The 21576-nt window shown below is 46.0% G+C and overlaps 1 protein-coding gene across 1 annotated transcript in view; it reads right to left on the minus strand.

Annotated features, from left to right (window-relative positions):
• The window catches only part of KIAA1549 (KIAA1549 ortholog), a 227335-nt gene extending 206218 nt beyond the window's left edge, over positions 1–21117 (minus strand). The window contains exon 1 of the mRNA XM_030214742.1: positions 20696–21117. Within this exon, the coding sequence (XP_030070602.1) occupies positions 20696–20825 (130 nt within the window). The 5' untranslated portion in view covers positions 20826–21117. The remainder of the gene's footprint in view (positions 1–20695) is intronic.
• Positions 21118–21576: the final 459 nt, after the last annotated feature.

A 21576-nucleotide genomic window follows, 5' to 3' on the forward strand; every position in this document is an offset into this window, starting at 1 on the left:
GACTCACCATGCACTAACCACCAGCTTTGTGCATGCCTATAACCGCACATTCTCCATTCCTTACCTCCCCACTCCACCCCCACCATGGCAAGCAGTTACTATGCAATTTAGCTGATGGCCATGTGGTAAGTTACCACATGCTAATTCGCCACAGTAACCTTTTAATCATACCTTAGTAAACAGGTCCATTAGCTTGAAAATGGAGAAAAACTCTTTCCAGTCTATGAAAACATTTCATTTTCCAGACACATACACATCAGTTCTGTAGGATATCCATCTCAGCATCCAATAATAATACTAACAGAAATTCAGAACACAAACAACCCACTGTTAAATGCCTACAATCAGAACTGTTTGAATCCTACCAATTTCATATATTCTAAACAACCCTCTTACCTGTGTAAGGGCCTGTACAATACAACATATCTTCATGTATCTATTTTTCATGACAGTACAACTATAATTTCTCAGTAAGTTAAAGTCTATGCGCCTTAGCACGTTTATATACTTTTCTTCAATTTTCCTGGTCTCTTCAATCTTTTAGATCAGCTGATCTAAAATTTCTACCATTAAATTCCATGCAAATTCAATTAACCAAGTGGATTCAGGCTTGGATTTACCCACTAAATGCAAGGACTTTTTTTCAGATTTCTCAATTGCATTCCCTAAGTAAAGCATGCAGTAGGGGTAACCCAGGACAGGATCAACCTTATTGGGTTTTTTCTGGAACTAGCTTGCAATCCTAAAAGGAGGATAATTCACTTCACTACTGGACTTCACAGCATGGCACTGAATATTTCACTGGCTTCCTATCCATTTCCGCATACAGTTCAAACTCCTCTTATTGACCTATAAGTGCATTCACTCTGCAGCTCCTCAGTACCTCTCCCCTCTCATCTCTCCCTACATTCCTCCCCGGGAACTCCGTTCACTGGGTAAATCTCTCTTACTGCACCCTTCTCCTCCACTGCTAACTCCAGACTCCGTTCCTTTTATCTTGCTGCACCATATGCCTGGAATAGACTTCCTGAGCCGGTACGTCAAGCTCCATCTCTGGCCGTCTTCAAATCTAAGCTAAAAGCCCACCTTTTTGATGCTGCTTTTAATGCCTAACCCTTATTCACTTTGTTCAGAACCCTTATTTTATCATCCTCACTTTAATATTCCCTTATCTCTTGTTTGTCCTGTTTGTCTGTCCTAATTAGATTGTAAGCTCTGTCGAGCAGGGACTGTCTCTTCATGTTCAAGTGTTACAGCGCTGTGTACGTCTAGTAGCGCTTTAGAAATGATAAGTAGTAGTAGTAGTAATATGATGGGCCAGGCAGGATGGAAACACCCAGGGGCCAATGCACAAAGCAAATGAAGGCTTAGCAGCAAGGTTACTGCAGGTTGAACACGGGTTGTGCATACTGAGCGATGCAGAGAGTGATTTTGCATGGCTGTTAGCTTGCATGGGAAACACAGCTGCACTTTGTATTAAAATGTATGTTAATGAGCTAATTAAAGTGTCCCGTGTAATGCAGAGGAGTGTGCTACCCACTTCTGATGTGCCACATTGAAGAGTTTGTGGAGAGGATTTCTATTCAATGCTTTACATTTAAGTGCTCCTTAACTTGTTTTGCAAGCAGAAGTCCATGCAAGTTTTAAAGGCAGATGGCAAGTAAGAAACCAGCACCTGTTCTTCTGTGTCTAAATATGAGCCTCTCAAAAATTTTGCGTGCAAGCTTTTTGCATGGCTTACTTATCAGCACAGAACAGCATGCTGACATTTTCGGGTTTTTTATGGACACATGCACAACAAGCCGCGCTTGCAGCAAAACCTTGTGCGCTTGCGGCTGGCGTACTCCCCCTCACACCCACACATTGTCACAGAATTACCCCTCATGAATATAACTTACCACATTCCACAGTATTACGCTAGCAGTAGAAGTCACACACAGACTTCATCATGCTGCTGTACCACGAGCCTTTCTGCATGGGTTCTCCAATTTATTAATCCCTGTCTAATGATGATATGCAATCTTTCCCTTGTAGTTCACACAAGGGTCATAAAAAACACCTCGCTCTTCTTCACAGCAAAAAGATATTGTTTAAGGAAAAATTAATTCTTACCTGCTAATTTTCTTTCCATTAGTCCCAACAGATCAATCCAGAGACTTGTGGGTTGTGTCCCTCTACCAGCAGGTGGAGATAGAGAGAACCTCCGAGGTTTGCTATATGTGGACCTGTGCAGCCAAGTAAACCTCAGTGTGAACGATACCAAAGCAGTGGAATGAAAACAATAGAACAATGAAAACTCTCCTGACATTTGTCAGACCAAATGCCCAACATACTTCCACCACTTCCAAATTATTTGTTTTTATTATTTAATCAAACGAAGGAACATTCAGAACAACGAAAACCGAAAAAACTAACCAACCCGAAACAAAACCGCAGACAGTAATCCAGGTGGGGGGGGGCCTCTGGACTGATCTGTTGGGACTAATGGAAAAAAATTATCAGGTAAGAATTAATTTTTCCTTCCACAACGTCCCACAGATCAATCCAAAGACTTGTGGGATGTACCCAAGCAGTCCTCAAGTAGGACGGGTACACCCCCAACCCGGAAGAAATCACCAACGAGCCAAACAACGCATCCTGCCAAGCTGCACATCCACCTGATAATGACGAGTGAACGTATGGACCGAAGCCCATGTAGTGGCTCTGCAGATATCTTCCAGAGAACCAAACGGGACTCTGCATAGGAGGAAGCCTGAGCTCACGTAGAATGAGCATGACTTTATGCAGGGGCTTGCTTGCCAATGCCACGTAGGCCGAAGTGATGGCCTCCAGCACCCAATGGGCTATGTGGCCTTGGAAGGCCATATGACCCTTCTTACTGCCTTCAAAAGGACAAAGAGATGGTGAGAAAGACGAAATTCATTCGTCACCTCCAAATACCTGAGAAGAGCCCGGAATTGTTCGGGATAATTCTTCCCGGTGAAAAGTCGGCAAATGCAGACACTGCCCCAATGAATAATGAGAAGCCACCTTGGGCAAAAACGAAGGAACTGTCCTAATCGATATCTCTGCCTCCGTAAAACGCAGGAAGGGATCTCTGCAAGAAAGAGCCTGCAACTCTGAAATTCTCCAAGCCGAAGTAATGGCTACTAGGAAAATCGCCTTCGAGGTAAGATCTTTAACCGTAATCCCCAATAAGGGTTCGAAAGGAGGACGCTGAAGTGCTTTGAGAACTAGATTAAGGTTCCAGGATGGCAGAACTGGCACGTGCGGAGGACGCAACCAATTTACGCCCCTCAAAAAATGAACCACATTCGGGTGGGAAGCGATCGACGCACCCTGAAGCCGGCCTCTAAAGCATGCCAGAGCTGCCACCTGCACCTTAAGAGAACTCAACAAGAGTAATTTCTGTACACCCTCCTGAAGAAACGCAAGGATAACCGATACCGAAGTCGAACCGCTGACAATCCCGAACTCGCACACCACGAATCGAAGGTACGGCACACCCTAGCATAAGCTATCGAGGTGGATCTTTTCCGAGCCTCAAGCATCGTAGCGATAACCACGTCCAGATACCCTTTCCTTCTCAACTTCGCCCTTTCAAGGGCAGGCCGAAAGACCAAAGGAGGAGGGATCTTCCATCATGACTGGTCCCTGCAGCAAGAGACCGTCCTGCACCTGGAGCCGGAGAGGACGATCGAACAGGAGCCTGACCATATCCGCGTACCAGGGACGTCTGGGCCAATCCAGGGCCACCAGGATCACTCGACCGGGATGACTGTCAATGCAAGTCAGTAACCTGCCCACCATAGGCCACGGGGGAAAAGCATAGAGCAGAACCCTGGACCAAGGTTGTAGAAGAGCATCGATGCCTTTCTAGCCCAGCTCTCTTCCCTTGCTGAAGAAACGGGGAACCTTCGCACTGAATGCGGTGGCCATTAAGTCCATCACTGGCATCCCCCAACGGGCAGCTATCTGATTGGCCAGAGGGAAGAGTGTCCACTCCCCTGGCTCCAACTAGTGGCAACTGAGAAAGTCCGCTTGCACATTCTGTGACCCCGCTATATGAGCCGCCATCAAGAGAGAGAGATGAGTCTCTGCCCAACGGCAGATCAGGGCCGCCTCGCACGCTAGTGGTGCACTCCTGGTGCCCCCCTGACGGTTGACGTAAGTGACCGCCGTCGCCAGTGCTTTTTTTGTGCAGGTACGCGACGGTACGGCGTACCGGCACCTTTTTTCTGGGGCTCCCCTGCTCACTCCCTGCTGTTTGCACCGATCCCTGCCTCGTAAAACTTATTTTTTCGCGAACCGGCAGACTGAAGAAATAAAACAAACAGCTGACAGGCTTGCCTCCTTCGATCGCGTCGGCCGCTTCCTTTCCCTGCATCTCAGCGCGTCCCGCCCTCCTCTGATGTCATTTCCTTTCCTCGAGGGCGGGACGCGCTGAGAATACAGGGAAAGGAAGCGGCCGACGCGTTCGAAGGAGGCAAGCCTGTCAGCTGTTTGTTTTATTTCTTCAGTCTGCTGATTCGTGAAAAAATAAGTTTTACGAGACAGGGATCGGTGCAAACAGCAGGGAGCGAGCAGGGGAGGGTGAACAAGTGGGGCTAGGGAGTGTGTGTGTGGCCAACTGGGGCTGGGGGAGTGTGGCCAATTGGGGCTGGGGGTGTGTGTGGGCAAGTAGGGCTGGGGGGGTGTGTGTGTGGGCAAGGGGGGCTGGGGGGCTGGGCAAATGGGGCTGGGGTTTGAATGATCTCGGGGGCAGGTGGAGGCTGGGCGAGTCACTGGACATTGAAGGGAGGGGGAGGATAGGGGGCAAAAGAGAATCACTGGACATGGAGGAGGATGGGATAGTAGGGCAGGGGAGAGAGGAGAATGGAGAATTGCTGGACATGGATGGAAGGGGAAGGCAGGGAAGAGAGAATTGCTGGACTTGGATAGGAGAGGAGGGCAGGGGAGAGAGGAGAATCACTGGACATGGGAGGGGAGGGGAGAGGAGACATGCCTGGACATGGATGGAGGGGAGGGAAGATAGGAAGGAGATGCACATGGATGGGATGCAGGAGAGGAAGGAGAAATGCTGGAAATGGATGGAGAGGAGAGCAGAGCAGGAGATAGAGGAGAATTGCTGGACATGGATGGATGGAGGGGTTGGCGGGGAGGAGAGGAGAAATGCTGGACATGGAAGAAGAAAGGAGGAAAGTAAAGAAATAAATGGAAAGGAAGCCCTGGAAATGGAGAACAGATAGAGAGCAGCAGAATCAGACACCTGGACCAGTATGGATAGAAAACAGTCACCAGACAACAAAGGTAGAAAAAAATTATTTTATTTTCATTTTAGTGTTTGGAATTTGTCCAATTTGAGAATTTACATCTGTTGTCTTATTTTGCACTGGGTATACTGGAGCTGTAACATCTTACAGAAATGATTTATAATGAAAAAAAATATCACAAGTTATTGTTTTTCTCCTATACTAGTATATTTTCATTGATGTCTGTTTATATGCGCCATGGCTGATATAAGGGGTGTGGCTAATGTGGGTGTGGCTATCATAGGGGTGGAGCCATATGTGGTGACCCCCACCCATAATGAGTACCGGCACGTTTTTTTCTACAAAAAATGCACTGGCCGTCGCATTGTCCAAGAGAACTCAAACTGGACAACCACGGAGAAGAGACAGAAACTCCCGAAGGGCCAGACAAATTGCCCGCAACTCCAAGTGGTTGATGGACCAAGACGTCTCCGTCAAGGTCCAAATGCCCTGGGCCGTCTCTTGGAGGCAATGAGCCCCCCAACCAGATAGCGACGCATCCATGGTCACGATCTTCCATTCCGGGGTTTGCAGAGGAATGCCCGACACCAGATTCTTTTGAATGAACCACCAGTGCATGATTGTGTACAGACGGGTCCGAACATGGCACCCAAACCTCGTAATCCTCTGAGAGAGGAGACCAACGGCTAGAAGGTGCCACTGCAGGGGGCGCATGTGAGCTTTGGCCCACTTTACAACGTCCATGGTGGAGGCCATGGAACCCAGAACTTGTACATAGTCCCAAGACCGCGGGTTTGGAGTTTGGAAGAGAGCTCGCAACTGACCCTGCAACCGCTGCGCTTGAGCTGAAGGAAGAGAAACTATCCCTGTTCGGGTATCGAAGCACACTCCCAAGTATTCCAGCATCTGGGAGGACGTAAGGCTGCACTTTGGGAAGTTGATCACCCAACCAAGCGATTGAAGCAACCCGACCACTCCGTCGCTTGCCCATCGACTCTCCTCGAAAGAAGATGTCCGCACAAGCAAGTCGTCTAGATATGATGGACTTGAATCCCTTCATTTCTGAGATAGGCCGCCACTAAGGCAAGGACCTTGGAAAAAGTCCAAGGTGCTGTGGCTAGGCCAAAGGGCATCGCTTTGAATTGAAAATGACGAGCGAGCACTGCAAAGCGAAATAGAAGAAAACGCTCCTGTGGGGAGACCAAACTGGAATGTGTAAATAGGCCTCTTTGAGATCGAGAGACATCAAAAACTCCCCTGGCTATACCGCTGCAATCACCGGCGGAGGATTTCCATGCAGAAATGCCAAACCCGTTAAGGACCTGTTGACACACTTGAGATCTAGGACGGTTCGCAAAGAACCGCCTTTTGGCACCACAAAATAAATGGAGTATTGACCGCACCCTTCTTTCTGCTGGGCTGGACGGCTCCCAGTCGTTGTAAGTTGAGGAGGGTTGTGACCCAACTGCCCGCACCTTGGTGGGAGATTTGCAAGGAGATTCCAGAAATAAGTTACTATCGGACGAGCCAATTCCAACTTGTAGCCGTTTCTGATAACCTCCAAGACCCAACCATCGGATGTTACCCTGGTCCACTCCACCAAATAGGGCCAGCCTGCCCCCAATAACGGGTGGAGATGGACCAGGACCCCATCATGGGTGGACCTGGCTGCGGTGTGTTTCTGTTACCAGAAAGGAAGGCCCGCCTGTCACCTTGAAAGGGCTGAGGTCTCTAAGAAGACCTTGCTCTCTGAAAAGAGGCCCCGTGACCTGGACGGTAACGATGTGATCCCTATAAACTTAGGTCTAGGTCCTGCTGGCCGCAGAAATTTGGACCTGTCCTCCGGGAGGCACTAGCCTTAGAGTCACCGAGGTTCTTCACAATCTGTTCTAGGTCTGTCCCAAACGAAAGCTTTCCCCTAAAAGGAAGCCTTGCCAGCCGTGACTTAGAGGCCACTTCTGCAGCCAATGTCGCAACCACAGCCAGCGATGAACGGTGACCGCTAGGGAAACCTCCTTCGCCGAAGCCCTCAAAAGATCATAAAGAAAATCCTCAAGGAAGGCTAAACCAGACTCTAAGGCCGACAAAACAAACATGAGGTCCTCGGAGAGGAGGCTTTCTGTACCCACAATAAGCATGCCCGCGTCACATAGGAGCCACAACTGAAGCTTGCAGGGAAAGGGCCGCTACTTCAAAGGACAGCTTCAAGCAAGTCTCCAACTTATGATCCTGAGGATCCTTGAGCGCCATGCCACCCTCCACAGGGAGAGTGGTTTCTTAGTGACCGCTGTGATTAATGACTCCACCGTAAGAACTTTCAGCAAGTCTAAGTCAGCAGCAGGCAGCGCGTTAAAGACATGACATAGCTCTAGCAACCTTAAGCCCACTGTCCAGCGTATCCCACTGCGCTGAAATAAGGATTTTCATGGCCTCATGCATATGAAAGGAACGAGGTGGGCATTTGGTGCCAGACATAATAGAGGGCACCGGACCTGTTCCCCCTGACGACTCAGGGGGTGAAATGGCCAAAACCTCAAAAGCCCTAATAATCAGGGAGGGAAGGTCTTCCCTGCAAAAAAGGCGTTATCCCCCTCCTCAGAAGGCAGGGTGACCTCATCTGCCAAATCCAATGATTCTGAGGGAGAGCCCGGAGACAAAATCGGGCCATCTGTGTCAGATAGTTCCTCGGGATCCAAAATCTCCACCCAGGGACGTTTTGGCAGGAAAGACTGAGAGGCTGCAGCAACCGAAGTTTGCTGAGGAAGAGACAGGGCTGCCTGAAGAGAAGCTCCTGACCTCTTCAGAAGAAAGGCATTGTGCATTAATAAAACAAAATCTGGAGAAAAAGGAACTGAAAGGGACTCCCCTGCTCCCTCTAAATTTCTTTCCTCCATCAGAGCCTGTGTCACAGAAGCGCGCTGTGCCTCCTGTCAACCGCCACGTGCGGAGCTGGTCGTGCCTGAGAGGAAAAAACGGTGCCCACCAACGCGCGCTGCACTAACTGCCCGAGGAAACCACCAAAACTATCCCCTGCGCTTCCGACTCACCGGACGCCTGAGGGGAACCCCTGTCACGCTGAACACCCGCTGTGGGCTGATGGCGGCACGACTCACACTCCCCCGACGCTGCTTTCCGGTCCTCACACCAGAAGCAGCGCTTAGCCACTTCAGAAGGCACTGACATGCTCCACAAACACCTGTCCGTCAAACAGACGCGGTAGTAGCCCGTCTAGCTCCTCCGTATGATTAAACAAAAACAAAGTCTCTTAAGAGACGCTTACCTATTTTTTTTACTCAGGAGAGAAAGCAAACACCTGATCAGGCCACAGCCCTAGGCGACGGAGGAAAGGTAGGGTGAGACCGGGAGGGACCTGGCACCACCAGGTGTACACCAGAAGCTACAAACAGCCCCTCAACCCCTGACTGTGCTAAACTAGGCCCAAAGGACACCAGTAGCCAGATCAAACCAGAGCTGCAAATGATTTCCCTCCACCTGCTAGATAGAGAGAATACTGAGATTTACTTGGCTGCACAGGTCCACATATAGCAAACCTCGGAGATTCTCTCTATCTGCTGGTAGAGGGACACAACCCACAAGTCTCTGGATTGATCTGTGGGACGCTATGGAAACAAGTCGTGAAATGCTACATTTTCCCCTGAGGACAAAATTAGTAAATTCAGAGATGGTTGCATGAAAGCAAATTCTGGTTCTATCATAATGAAGGAAACTATCACACAGACAATAATGACTGTGACATCATAGCTTGATTTTCTGCATTGTTTATCTTCACCAAAACAATGGTGTTGAGATTATACAGCCTGTTCCTTTTCAGGAAACTGGGGAGAGTGCCAAAGTACCATTACTTTTATCAAATCTTAATAATAAAGCAGGATTTGTAAACTGTTGGAGGGGGGGGGGGTTGATAAGCGAAACTTAACCTAGAGAAAAGCATGCAAATTCTTTGGATCATGCAGCAAAATTTGCAAAGGGGTCCTTTTAAAAAGCTGCAGTAGTGTGGGCACATCTTTTAGGGGCATGCTGGGGCATCTTATACCGCGGCTGGGAAAAAGGCTATTTTTATTAATGGGCCAAGAAATGGCCCTGTGCTAATATTAAAACTAGCGTGTGCCTATTTACAGCCCAAATCACCACCCATTGATCTAGCGATTAGGGCTCATGCACTACCCATGCAGTAACTATGTCGTGGGTGCACTGCCAGTTACCATCAGGAATGCACCCCCCCCCCCCCTCCCATGGTAGAAAATAGAAAATTAATTTCTACTGTGGGATTTGGCATGCGCCAAACTTGAAATTGCCACCAAGAACACGCGCTTACCCTGGCAGTAGTACCAATTGGGCACACAGTACCCACACATAGCCCTCCCATACCTTTGTAAAAGGGCCCCACTATGGGACTGAAATGCAAAGGATTTATGCTCCTGACTTTCCCCCATGTTTACTAAGCCGCACGGCAATTCCGGCACTGCCCGTTCAAAGCGAATGGGCTTTGTCTACAGCCGCTAGCACAGCTTACTAAACAGGAGAGTTTGAGAGTTGTGCTCATAAGTTGGCCTCTTTGAAAATTTACTAGGGCTGAGTCTATAAATTTTTACTAAAAGTTTCACTAAACTCCTAAATTTAGAAGCATAAAAAGTGGGTGGCAGCAGGATTTAGGAGGGGGGGGGGGGAAGAAGGTAATAGCACTGATGTTCAGCATTAGGCTCACAAATCTAGGCAAATAAATGGCAGGCATAAATTTATGAGAATAACTTTTAAGTTCCTAAATTAAGATGAATTTTCAGCTGAAACTTGGACACAAATTTATGAGCCTAATTTAGGGGCATGTTTACTATGCACCTGTAAAATTAAGGCGCGTTAAACGCTAACCCGCCTATACATTTCTATGGGCGTGTTAGCGTTCAACGCGCGTAAATCATTTACGCGCATTAAAACCACTAACGCGCCCCTTAGTAAACATGGAGGGGCATAACTGAACGAAAACGCCTATCTCCATGGGCGTTTATCTCCAAGAACGGGTCCGTGAAGGGGCGGACCGAACCGTATTTTGGGAAAAAATAGACGCCCATGTTTTATTCAACAATGTGTGAGCTGGGCGTTTTTGTTTTTCAGCGATAATGGAAAATGAAAGCGCCCAGCTCAAAAACGAATAAATCCAAGGCATTTGTTCGTGGGAGGGGCCAGGATTCGTAGTGCACTGGTCCCCCTCACATGCCAGGACATCAACCGGGCACCCTAGGGGGCACTTTTACAAAACCAAACAAAAAGATAAAAGAGCTCCCAGGTGCATAGCACCCTTCCCTTGTGTGTTGAGCCCCCCCAAATCCCCCTCAAAACCCACCGCCCACAAGTCTACACCATTACTATAGCCCTAAGGGGTGAAGGGGGGCACCTACATGTGGGTACAGTGGGTTTGGGGGGGTTGGACGACTAATAAGCATTAAGCAGCACAATTGTAACAGGTAGGGGGGATGGGCCTGGGTCCACCTGCCCTGAAGTCCACTGCACCCCCTAACAACTCCTCCAGTGACCTGCATACTGCTGTCAGGAGCTGGGTATGACATTTGAGGGTGAAAATAAAAAGTTGAGAAACTTCATTTTTTGTGGTGGGAGGGGGTTAGTGACCACTGGGGGAGTCAGGGGAGGTCATCCCCGATTCCCTCCAGTGGTCATCTGGTCATTTAGGGCACTTTTTGGGGCCTTATTCGTGAAAAAACAGGGTCCAGGAAAAGTGTCCTAAATTCTAGCTAAAAACGCATACTTTTTTCCCATTATCGGTGAAATGCGCCCATCTCTGTTCGGCAGATAACCACGCCCCAGTTCCGCCTTCGCCACACCTCTGACACGCCCCCATCAACTTTGTCCGCATCCGCGGCGGATTGCAGTTGAAAACGTCCAAAAATCGGCTTTCGATTATACCGCTTTATTCGTTTTTGTGAGATAAACGTCCATCTCCCGATTTAGGTCGGAACTTGGGCGTTTTTCTCGTTCGATTATAAGCAGGATAGGCGTTAAGAACATAAATTTAGGAGCTCAGTACTTTCAGGCCCTATATTACCACTAATATTTTTTCCATTGTAAGTTATGTAACTGTACTGCACCACTCCTAGACCTAAACAGTACGTAGGACTATGCAGAAGAGAAAGTCCTTGCTTAGTAGAGCATATAACCTAATCAGAAATCAGAAAAAAGAGGGAAATGTGGGAGACTGAACTTCACCACTACCTTTGATATCCCAGATCTATTTCATTCCTCTCTAAGAATCAGTCTTTAGGAAAATTTATAGGAAGGATGTGGGGCCATACTGCTGTATTAGGCATTCCTAGGGGAAAAGCTGTTGCCACCTGTAATAACAGGACTCGAAGTTCCTAAAATAAAGGATTGACCCATACCAGTCTCAAACAAACTGGGAGGCCCTTACTAGCAGCTCTGTCCCCTAAGGAGTTATGCTACACTACTTCCAGTCTTCGATGTGATACCCAGTAAGAAGGTGGGAAATGAACTTTCTTAATGACCCAAATAACCAGGAAAAAATGATCTCAGTTTCACTATGACTAGCGCAAATATTTTTTGCACTATATCTTATTGTTTACGTTGGGACTCCATGAAGTCAAATTAGACTGAAATTAAGCAGTATCCTAAGATTACTATTACTATTCTTAGGTAAAGTATGCACCATGGGATTTTTATATTGTCACTGTGTGAACAAGCATCCCATTCCATCACCAGAATAAAATCACATTGAGGGGTCCTTTTACTAAGATGCACTGAAAAATGGCCTGCGCTTGTTTTGGACACGTGCAAATCCATTTTTCAGCGCACCTGTAAAAAATGGCTTTTTAAAATTTGATCGAAAATGGATGTGCGTCAAAATGAAAATTGGCACGCGTCCATTTTGGGTCTGAGACCTTACCGCCGCCCACTGACTTAGTGTTAAGGTCTCGCGTGTTAACCGGGCGGTAATGGTCTACACACGTACAATGCCTTTTACCGCCCGGTTAGCGCCGTGTGTTGGAAAATAAAAATTATTTTCCAGCATGTGTAGCGGACACATGTAAAAAATGAAATTACCGCCTGGGCCACACGGTAGCTGGGCGGTAATTCCAAATTGTCGAACATGGCACCCACGCGGCTTAGTAAAAAGGCCCCTGATATTCCCAGCCAATCTTTAGCTGCCTAAGTGGCCCTATAAGGAATAGAATACAAAACACAAATGAGAATATTATAATACCTCTGAATTGCTCCATGGTGTGACTGCATCTCAAATACTGAGTGCAATTCTGGTCACCGCATCTCGAAAAATAAATAGCAGAATTAGAAATGGTACAGAGAAGGGTGACAAAAATGATATGAGGAAAGGCTAAAGAGGCTAGGCCTCTTCAGCGTGGAGAAGAGACAGCTAAAGGGAGATATGAGGAGGTCTATAAAATACTGAGTGGAATGGATAGGTGTGAATTGCTTGTTTACTCTTTCCAAAAATACATGGACTAGGGGGCACACAATAAAGATAGATAGTAGCAATTAACTCTGGAATTTGTTGCCAGAGAATGTGGTAAATGCAGTTAGCTTAGAAGGGTTTAAAAAAGGATTGGATAATTTCCTAAAAGCCCATAAGGCATTATTAAGATGGATTTTGGAAAATCCACTTCTTATTTCTAGGATAAGCAGTAAAAATCTGTTTTACTCTCTTGGGATCTTGCCAGGTACTTGTGACCTGGATTGGCCACAGCTGGAAATAAGATACTGAGCTGCATGGTCTGTCCCAGTATGGCAACGCTTATATTCAAGTCCTTATAATAAACTCACACCAGCCATCTGCTCCTGAAATTTATATCCAGCTGCTAATCCAGGAACAGGCAACTCCAGTCCTCGAGTGCCACAGGCAGGTCAGGTTTTCAGGGTATTCACAATGAATATGCATGAATAGGGCTGCATACAGAAGAAGTAATGCATGCACAGTTAACTCATGCATCTTCATTATGGATATCCTGAAAACCCGACCTACTTGTGTCACTCCAGGAGTGGAGTTGTGCTAGCCCAGTGATTCAGCAAGGACCAGTTCTGACTAGATAACATATTTAAACCCCTCTGGGGCTCAAGTTCCCTTATGCTTCAATGAACTTCTTGAAGCTCTGTTCCTGCCTGCCTGATTCCTTGTCTTGCTCCTCTGGTTATTCATATCTTTCTATCCAATTCTCCCTTGATCTGATCTTCTGACTTAGAACCAGCTCCACTGCCTGCTGTGATTCCAGTTTGTCAGTATTAGGCATACCCTGTTTGCCCAACACCTTTGATCCATTGGACATCATATGCCTTGGGACCTATTTACTAATACTGCATGTTAAAGGTGTTAGTGCATTTTAACATGGATAACACATTTTACTAAATCAAGCCCAAAGACCTCACCATATCAAAGCCTAACATCAAACCCTATGCAAAGAAGAGACTGACCCCCCCCCCCCCCACCACTTTCAAATACATACCACTAAAAGTAATCTTTCAATTCCATAAATCCTTCCTCAAGACTTCCGTAAAGTAAATATTATGCATATATGTGGATTGAGCCTGACTTCCAAAACTCCACATAATTCTAAGTCAATCACATATTGGCCTTGGAGGACATTCATTCAAAATACATCATGTACAGCATCTTTCAAGTTACTCCTATGAAGTTCAGTATGTCTTTCAGCCAAGGCCCTGACATCAAAGAAAATGCATATTATATTCATATTTCAAAAGGCTCTTAAATGAGAAACGCTCCTCTCTGTTTTTGGGTCTTCCTGAGTAGGGAGAGGAGACCCTGATGATGTTTCTTCCGAACCATCATGTCAGCTGAATCGATGTATTTATCAGCAAAACAAGCTCCCAAGAATGCTGGCAATGGCAGAGTGCTGCTGTTTAATGGTTAGTTTATATTCTGAAAATGATTAAGCATGGTGGCCTGAGTTAAACTATAATCACTCCTCACCCCATCTACTTTCATGGCCTAGTCAACTTCTTTTCTTTCCGCATGTCTGTTCCTTTACCAGTTCCGGTAGATTCTAGCTCCCACATAAGATGACTCAGGGGCGTAGCCAGACACCCAATTTTGGGTGGGCCTGGGCCCAAGATAGGTGGGCAGAACTCCACCCTGTCCAACGAGTGATTTGATCTCTCCCTCTCTTGCCTGCATGCGATATGGTCTCTCAAACATCCCCCCTTCCCTGCATACCTTTTAAATAGCAGATTTTCACTGGCAGCGAACAACAACTAATACGCACTGCTCATGTTGGCTCCACAGCCTTCTCTCTGATGCAACTTCCTGTTTCCAATACGCAGGAATACATCAAAGGGAAAGCTGTGGGGCTGGTGTGAACAGTATGTGTCAGTCGCTGCTCGCTGCAGGCCAAGATCTATCCCCCTCTATAGAAGATCTTCTATTTACAAGGTATTCAGGAGGGACAGTTGTTGGGAGTTTTCGGCTGGTGGGGCTTGGGGATCTCTGGTAGCCACATCATAGGTGTGCTGCTACTGGGTGGGCTTGAGCTCAAATTGGGTGGGCCTGGGCCCACCCAGGCCCACCCTTGGCTACGCCACTGAGATGACTCCTGGTGTTCTGAGGTCCTGCTTACCTGCCCCTCTCCCTCCTTCTATCATTTCTCACCACATCCTTTCTTCCTACATCCTATGCTTAGCACAGGCCTCGTTCCTATGTCACCTGAGCTCACTTTTACCCCAAGGTCTTAGCTATGAAAATCACTCCCCGTGTAATACACCAAGCTCCTTCATCCTCAACTTTGCTCCACCTGAAGACAAACATTTTCAAGGTGGAATTTCAATGATCTCCCTCTAACCCACTGCCCTCTAATCCCGTTACCTAGGGCTCCTTTTACCAAACAGCAGTAAAAGGGGCACTGTGGTGGCGTTGGTGTTCAGGTTTCCTCTGCACCACGTCTCCCTTTTACATCCACCACTTTTTTTTCTTTTAAATAAGGAAATGGTCGTGCAGTTAGTTACATACTTTATCGTTTATCATTTATTTATTTACTATACCGTTTCTTATTGCGTTCGCAAAACAGAACGGTTTACATCATAATAACTAAAGTTTATATTAAAAACATATAAGAAATCCATTTGATAAAAAAGCACTGCAAAACACTAACATCCAAATTAATAAATATATAGACAATAGACAACCATCCCTACCAAAAATATAATTAAACATATTACTAGTTAATACATATTCATTCTGTCTGTTTTTTCCCTTTCATCCCAGATTATTATCAAACGTATTTTGAAACAAATACGTTTTCAGAAACTTACGGAAATGAATATAGGACTCTTCTATTCTAATAGTTTTTGGAAGGCAGTTCCAGAGTGAAAAGGCTAGGAAAAAGAAAGCTAAGGTTCTGCTGGACTCGCATCTAGCCTTTTGTGGTGACGGAATTACTTTCCACGCAGCCATTTCCTGGAGGAGACCTTACTGCCTCTGTAGGGGCTCCAGCAGTAGCCTGACATTAACTGGGCAGTGCGCAATGCTGCCCAATAACTGTCAGGCATGCCCCAAGCACAAAAAATGTTAAAAATATTTTCTAGCACCGGAATTGGCACTGGAAGCCCGGCCGTAAGGCCAAATCACTGCACACCAAGCCGGCGCTACCGCTATCAACCTTGGACCTCTTAGATAATAAATTAAGGGGCCCTTTTACTAAGCCACATATAAGCGTCTACTCACACCCAGTGCACGCCAAAATGGAGTTACCGCATAGCTACTGCGTGGCTCTTGCGGTAATTTCATTTTTGGCACATGTCCGATACACTCGTCCGAAAAAAAAAATTTATTTTCAGGCATGCTACAAGTGGCATTTGATGCACATGGGTCATTACCGCCTGGTTAACATGTGAGTCTTTACCACTAGGTCAATGGCTGGTGGTAAGGTCTCAGACCCGAAATGGACGAGTGGCAATTTTGATTTTGCTACACATCCATTTTCAGCTAAAATTTTAAAAAGGCCCTTTTTACAGGCACATTGAAAAATGGATTGGCACGCGCTGAAACCCCACGCCTACACTACCGCAAGCCATTTTTCAGGACCCCTCATTGTGGCAGAGATACCTTTACTTAGTGTACCTGACTTCACTGCTGATGTATTTATTCTTGCCTTATGAAGTAAGCAAACAACACCAACCCCTAGTTTATAAAATTCACCTTTAGTTCATGCTTATATTATATACACACAGTGCACATATCATAGTGATGCATGCACAAGATTCTGCTAAGGGTCAGCACTAGAGCACACTCTGACTTATTTAAATTTTCAACGGTGCTGTCATCAATCATGATTAAAACGGAAAAAAATAGGAGGATGGACATTTTCTTTTTTTTCTTGAAATTTTAACATGCTGTCTTTCTTCCTTTCTGTATGATATCTTTCATATTGGTGACTTAACAGGGTGAGCAGAATTGGTTTTGGTTAATTTAATTGGGCGGAGATGGAATCACAACTGGCTATAGAGGGATTACATCGCCTGCAGCTAAGTATTTTTTAAATTATAGTAGCGTTAAACTTAGCATATAAGCTACAGGAGGTGAGGGAGGGTGCAAGTGCGATGATGTTTATTGAGACATATTACTTTTCCAGTTGACTCGCCTGAGTAATATGCACTTCACTGAGCACTTTTATAATAATTAAGCACAGTATATTTGGGTCACAGCATAGTAAAAAACAATTTAAAAAAATAGATAAATGAGAAATATTCAACGGTTTTTATATATGTTATAGGTTTATATCTTGAAACCAGAACATAAAGTTACCCCAGTGTTAGGTTAGGTTACAGTACCATAAAAGCCAAGTTTTTACCGCACCTTGATTTACCACCAGAGTCACCAACTAGCGGTATCTCTGTACTGCAGTTGGTGCACACAGCTGCCATTATAGAAGACTAGATGAGTCCACATTTATGCTAGTTAGACATGAAAATACTAGCATTCTATAACCCATGCGCATAACTGCCTGATGTTCTATTCTATTCAAGGTATTTATATCCCACTAATATCAATACTAAATCTAGGCAGGTTAAATAAATCCAAGAACATACCTGTAAAGTCAAGAAAGTCCTACAGAATTATTCATTCAAGTACTTATTGAAAATATACGTTTTCAATCCTTTACGGAACTGCACATAACCCAAAACTGTCCAAATTTGTACTCTGGTAAGGAATTCCACAATCTACATAACTACGACCCCCTCATGCCTCTCTCGGGTCCACACTCCCTAGATGTTTTGAACTCTGGAATTTGAGTGTGCAACTTATAGAATACCGACTAAGAGCAGTTACAAGTGTACAGCGCTGTATATGCCTAGTAGCGCTATAGAAATTATAATTAGTAGTAGTAGTTACATGCATAGCTGCCAATTAACCAGTTATAGTCAATAATTGGTTAAGGCTAATTAGCAGCTATAAATTATACTAAATTACACACAACCAATCTTATTCTACACGTTGCATTCACAAATTTGTGTGCTAGAGGGAAATTTGAGCACACAACTTTATAGAATTAGGGGAGAGATGTTCACTGCTAGTTACGTTATAGCATGTACAAGGTAATGAGCCGTGTTAAATGCATTTGCATGTTTTCATCTCATTACTATGTAGCACAGGGTGACTTATTTAATACAACTCTTAGGGCAAGAAACCCAGCATTCAAGCCCTGTAAGTCATGTTAAAGGGCTAATAGCATGGGTCATTGCCCAAAAGCAGATTGATAACTCCCCCCCCCCCCTCTTCTTAGAGGGGTTGGTGGTTGAGAGGCTAGGATGGGGGAGGGCAGACTTATACGGGGTCTGTGCTGGAGCCAGTGATGGGAGGCGGGACTGGTGGTTGGGAGGCGGGAAATATACGATCTGTGCCCTGAAAAAGACAGGTACAAATCAAGGTAAGGTATACACATATGAGTTTATCGTGGGCAGACTAGATGGACCGTGCAGGTCTTTTTCTGCCGTCATCTACTATGTTACTATGTAAAGGTCATTAACACTCTTCCAAAGGTACCCCACTGCTTGACAATCCTGAATGTCAGACCTGGAGCTGTGCCCTTTGGAAAAGCACCATCAGCAATATAGGAGCATGCAGTTGTAGGAGTTGGTTTTCTTTGGAAAAGCAACAGCTGCTTTTGACCAAACACATTTATTTTGCTGTACTAAACATGCATTGAGACCAAGGCCAAATACATATTGAGGACTATTAAGCACTCTCTGTTCTAGAGAAGCCAGAACATTTTCCTGCTAGAAGTTAATCAACACCAAAACACAATAGAAGCACTGTAGATGTCACATTTCAGTAATTATGTTGCTGCTTTTTTTTTTTTTTTTTTAATCTGGAAGGAAGCAAACATCCAACCTCAAACATTTGTTACATGTATTGAGAAAATGTAGCACTGATGAACTGTAGCACCATTTGCCCACACACAGAATTCTCATAGCTAACACTCACACGAGACCAGCTCTCAGGCAACACCAAACTTAAGTGCTAATGACCAGGGAATATACCTGATTCCCTAGCACCCTACCAAGGTTCAACACCAATTACCTTTAGAGGATGTAATGATGAACACAGCTAATTGTTTCCCTTTAGAGGTAGTGTTTTCTCTTTTTTAACAACACATCACTTAGAATTATTATCAAAACCTCTCTCATATTATGTGCCAATAAGCAGCTATAAATTATACTAAATTACACACAACCAATCTTATTCTACAAGTTGCATGCACAAATTTTTGTGTGCTAGAGGAAAATTTGAGCACACAACTTTATAGAATTAGGGGAGAGATGTTCACTGCTAGTTACGTTATAGCATGTACAAGGTAATGAGCTGTGTTAAATGCATTTGCATGTTTTCATCTCATTACTATGTAGCACTATGACATTGCTATATTAGGCCTTCTTGTCTCGCTGTACATGAAGAATAGTATAAAAATCTACTGTTTCATAAGCAACAGACTACATAAAAATGGAATTCAATTCACAGAGCCCAACCAATTGTACCTCCTGTAGAGGTTTCACTATACATGGATGACAGAAGGCACAATAATCGGAACAAAAAGCAAATTCCTTTGAGCTATTATCCTTTGAACTGGTCTTTCAGATAACGTGGTTGAAAAAATATTTAAACATAACCCTTGGATATAATCATGCTTCTATACAAGTCTCATGCTTCACTCATTTCTTGTTACCAAAAAGATTTTGATCTTATGTACTGAAATAGAATCTCTTTAGGATTCACACCTCCCTTGAAATCATTTGATGCAACACCATGGTTTCTATGAAAATTAACAGAAAAATCAAGACCTTTATAAGTTATGATGACATTACAGGGAAAACTGGAATCCATAGATAATCTAGATGAACATACATAGATATACCTACTAGAAAAGAACAAGGTAAGGTAAGGGGACAAAATATCATCATTTTCTAAAGTATCCTCAGAGAGAAAGCATCTTGGTAATACGACTGTTTCACTGGGAGTAGAAATTTACTCCCTGTGAGAGAGAAAACAACAGAGAAGCACTGTAATAAAAAGGCAAGTTGTAGTAGATGGGGGCAAACTTTAGAAGAGGCAAGGCCAGCCCGACCATTAGGCAACACTAGGAGGTAGCCTAGGGCAGCAGCTTGGAGAAGGGCTGCAACGCAATATTTCTGACAACCACAAAAAAATGCAAAGAACCATCAACCTGTACTTTTACACATAGGATGAGTAGGAATTTCAAATAGTACATTTACCACGGTAAATGGCTTTTGGAAGCCGACATCATTAGGTGCATATAAAGTTTAATATTTAAACGTGTGATCTAATTATACATTTTTTAAAGATTGGGTACGGGTGGCACTGAGGTGATTGTTGAGTATATCGAACTCTACAGGGGGTGGGGAACGCCTAGCAATCTTGAAGCTGAGGGAGGCACAAGGTTGAACATTCACCCAGGGCACTTAACACCCTTGCACTGGTCCTAAGAAGAGGGCAAGCAGGCTTTTGGGTCCCGGGGGGGTCTAATGGGCAAACTTCAAGTGAGAGAACAAACGCATTTCAATCTGAAGCTGCAATTACATAAGAGCCAATAAGCCTTCTATGCACAAGTGCATAATCTGATCCAGATGGAAGGCAGCAGACAAGACAGGAAACTGTGAGTCAAGATGTCACATTACCTAGAGGGGGCTCAGATGACATCATCATCTACCAGCTGAGCCGTTTTCTTTACTGTTTATCACCTAAGCCTCCGGGTTCCAATTGTTAACACAAGAAGATCTGGTTAAAAAGTCGAAAGCCTTTTAAGGGGAAGGGGTTCAAGTATGAAAACAGAAGCTGGATGCCCGTTTCCCCCCCACCCTCCAACATCTAAAGCCAGAACGGTGCTGCTGTCCCTTACCCGGGGAAGAGGCGCTGAGGGCGGCGGAGAGCAGCAGCCCGAGTCCCGCCGCCAGAGGAGGACGGGGAGCCGCCGGGCTGCTGCAGCCCCCCGTGACCAAGGCAACCAGCAGGCATGTCATCCCAGCCATGGCTAGAGAAGCGAAAGAGCAGGCACGGCAGCCAGCGAATCAAGTCATCTTCTACAGTCGGGTCTCTTAATGTCTTAAGGTCTCGGGGGCAGCAAACCCCTCCCTCTAAACAAGCAGCCGGCAAAGTCCCCCCTCAGGCACGAGAAGAAACCGACGACGAGGAAGACGTGCTTCCCTCCCGGTCCCTACTCCTCTCCATGGTGACGACTAAGGCTCTGCTGCTCTTCTGCCGGGTGCTTCGCTACCCCAGGGCTGCCGGAGTGGAAGGAAGCCCCGGTGCTAGACGGCTGCACGCGAGCCCCTTCGCACGTTTCTGCTGCTCCTGTTGCTGTCGCTTGGCTCGCGCCTGCAGGGCAACGCAGCTCCAGGGATTCCAGCTCCTCTCTCCCGGGCCCACGGCTGCGCGCTAAGGCTCGCAATGTACAAGCGCGCGAGGGGAAGGGGTGACTAGGGGACGAGCGCGCGGGCACCAGTGCGCTGCCTCCTACCCGCACGGTGGGCACGCGGCCGCCTGGTGGCCGCTACCTGCGAGGACAAGGAGCAAGCAGTGGCGCGGGAGCTCGGCCCCGGCGCGCGCGCGCCCTGGGATTCGGAGGCGGCAGATTCCGTTTTCTTAATCCAGCGCACAAAAGGAGGCATCGTGACGTCACAGGGAACATGTCAGGGATTGGGCGGGGAGAGTGTAGATTGGGAACCGCCGCTCGCTCGCGCCCCGGCCGGGGGTCGCGTGCATTTGAAGCTCGAGGAGTGC

Source organism: Microcaecilia unicolor, chromosome 9 (assembly GCF_901765095.1).
Source record: "Microcaecilia unicolor chromosome 9, aMicUni1.1, whole genome shotgun sequence".
Lineage (NCBI taxonomy): Eukaryota > Metazoa > Chordata > Amphibia > Gymnophiona > Siphonopidae > Microcaecilia > Microcaecilia unicolor.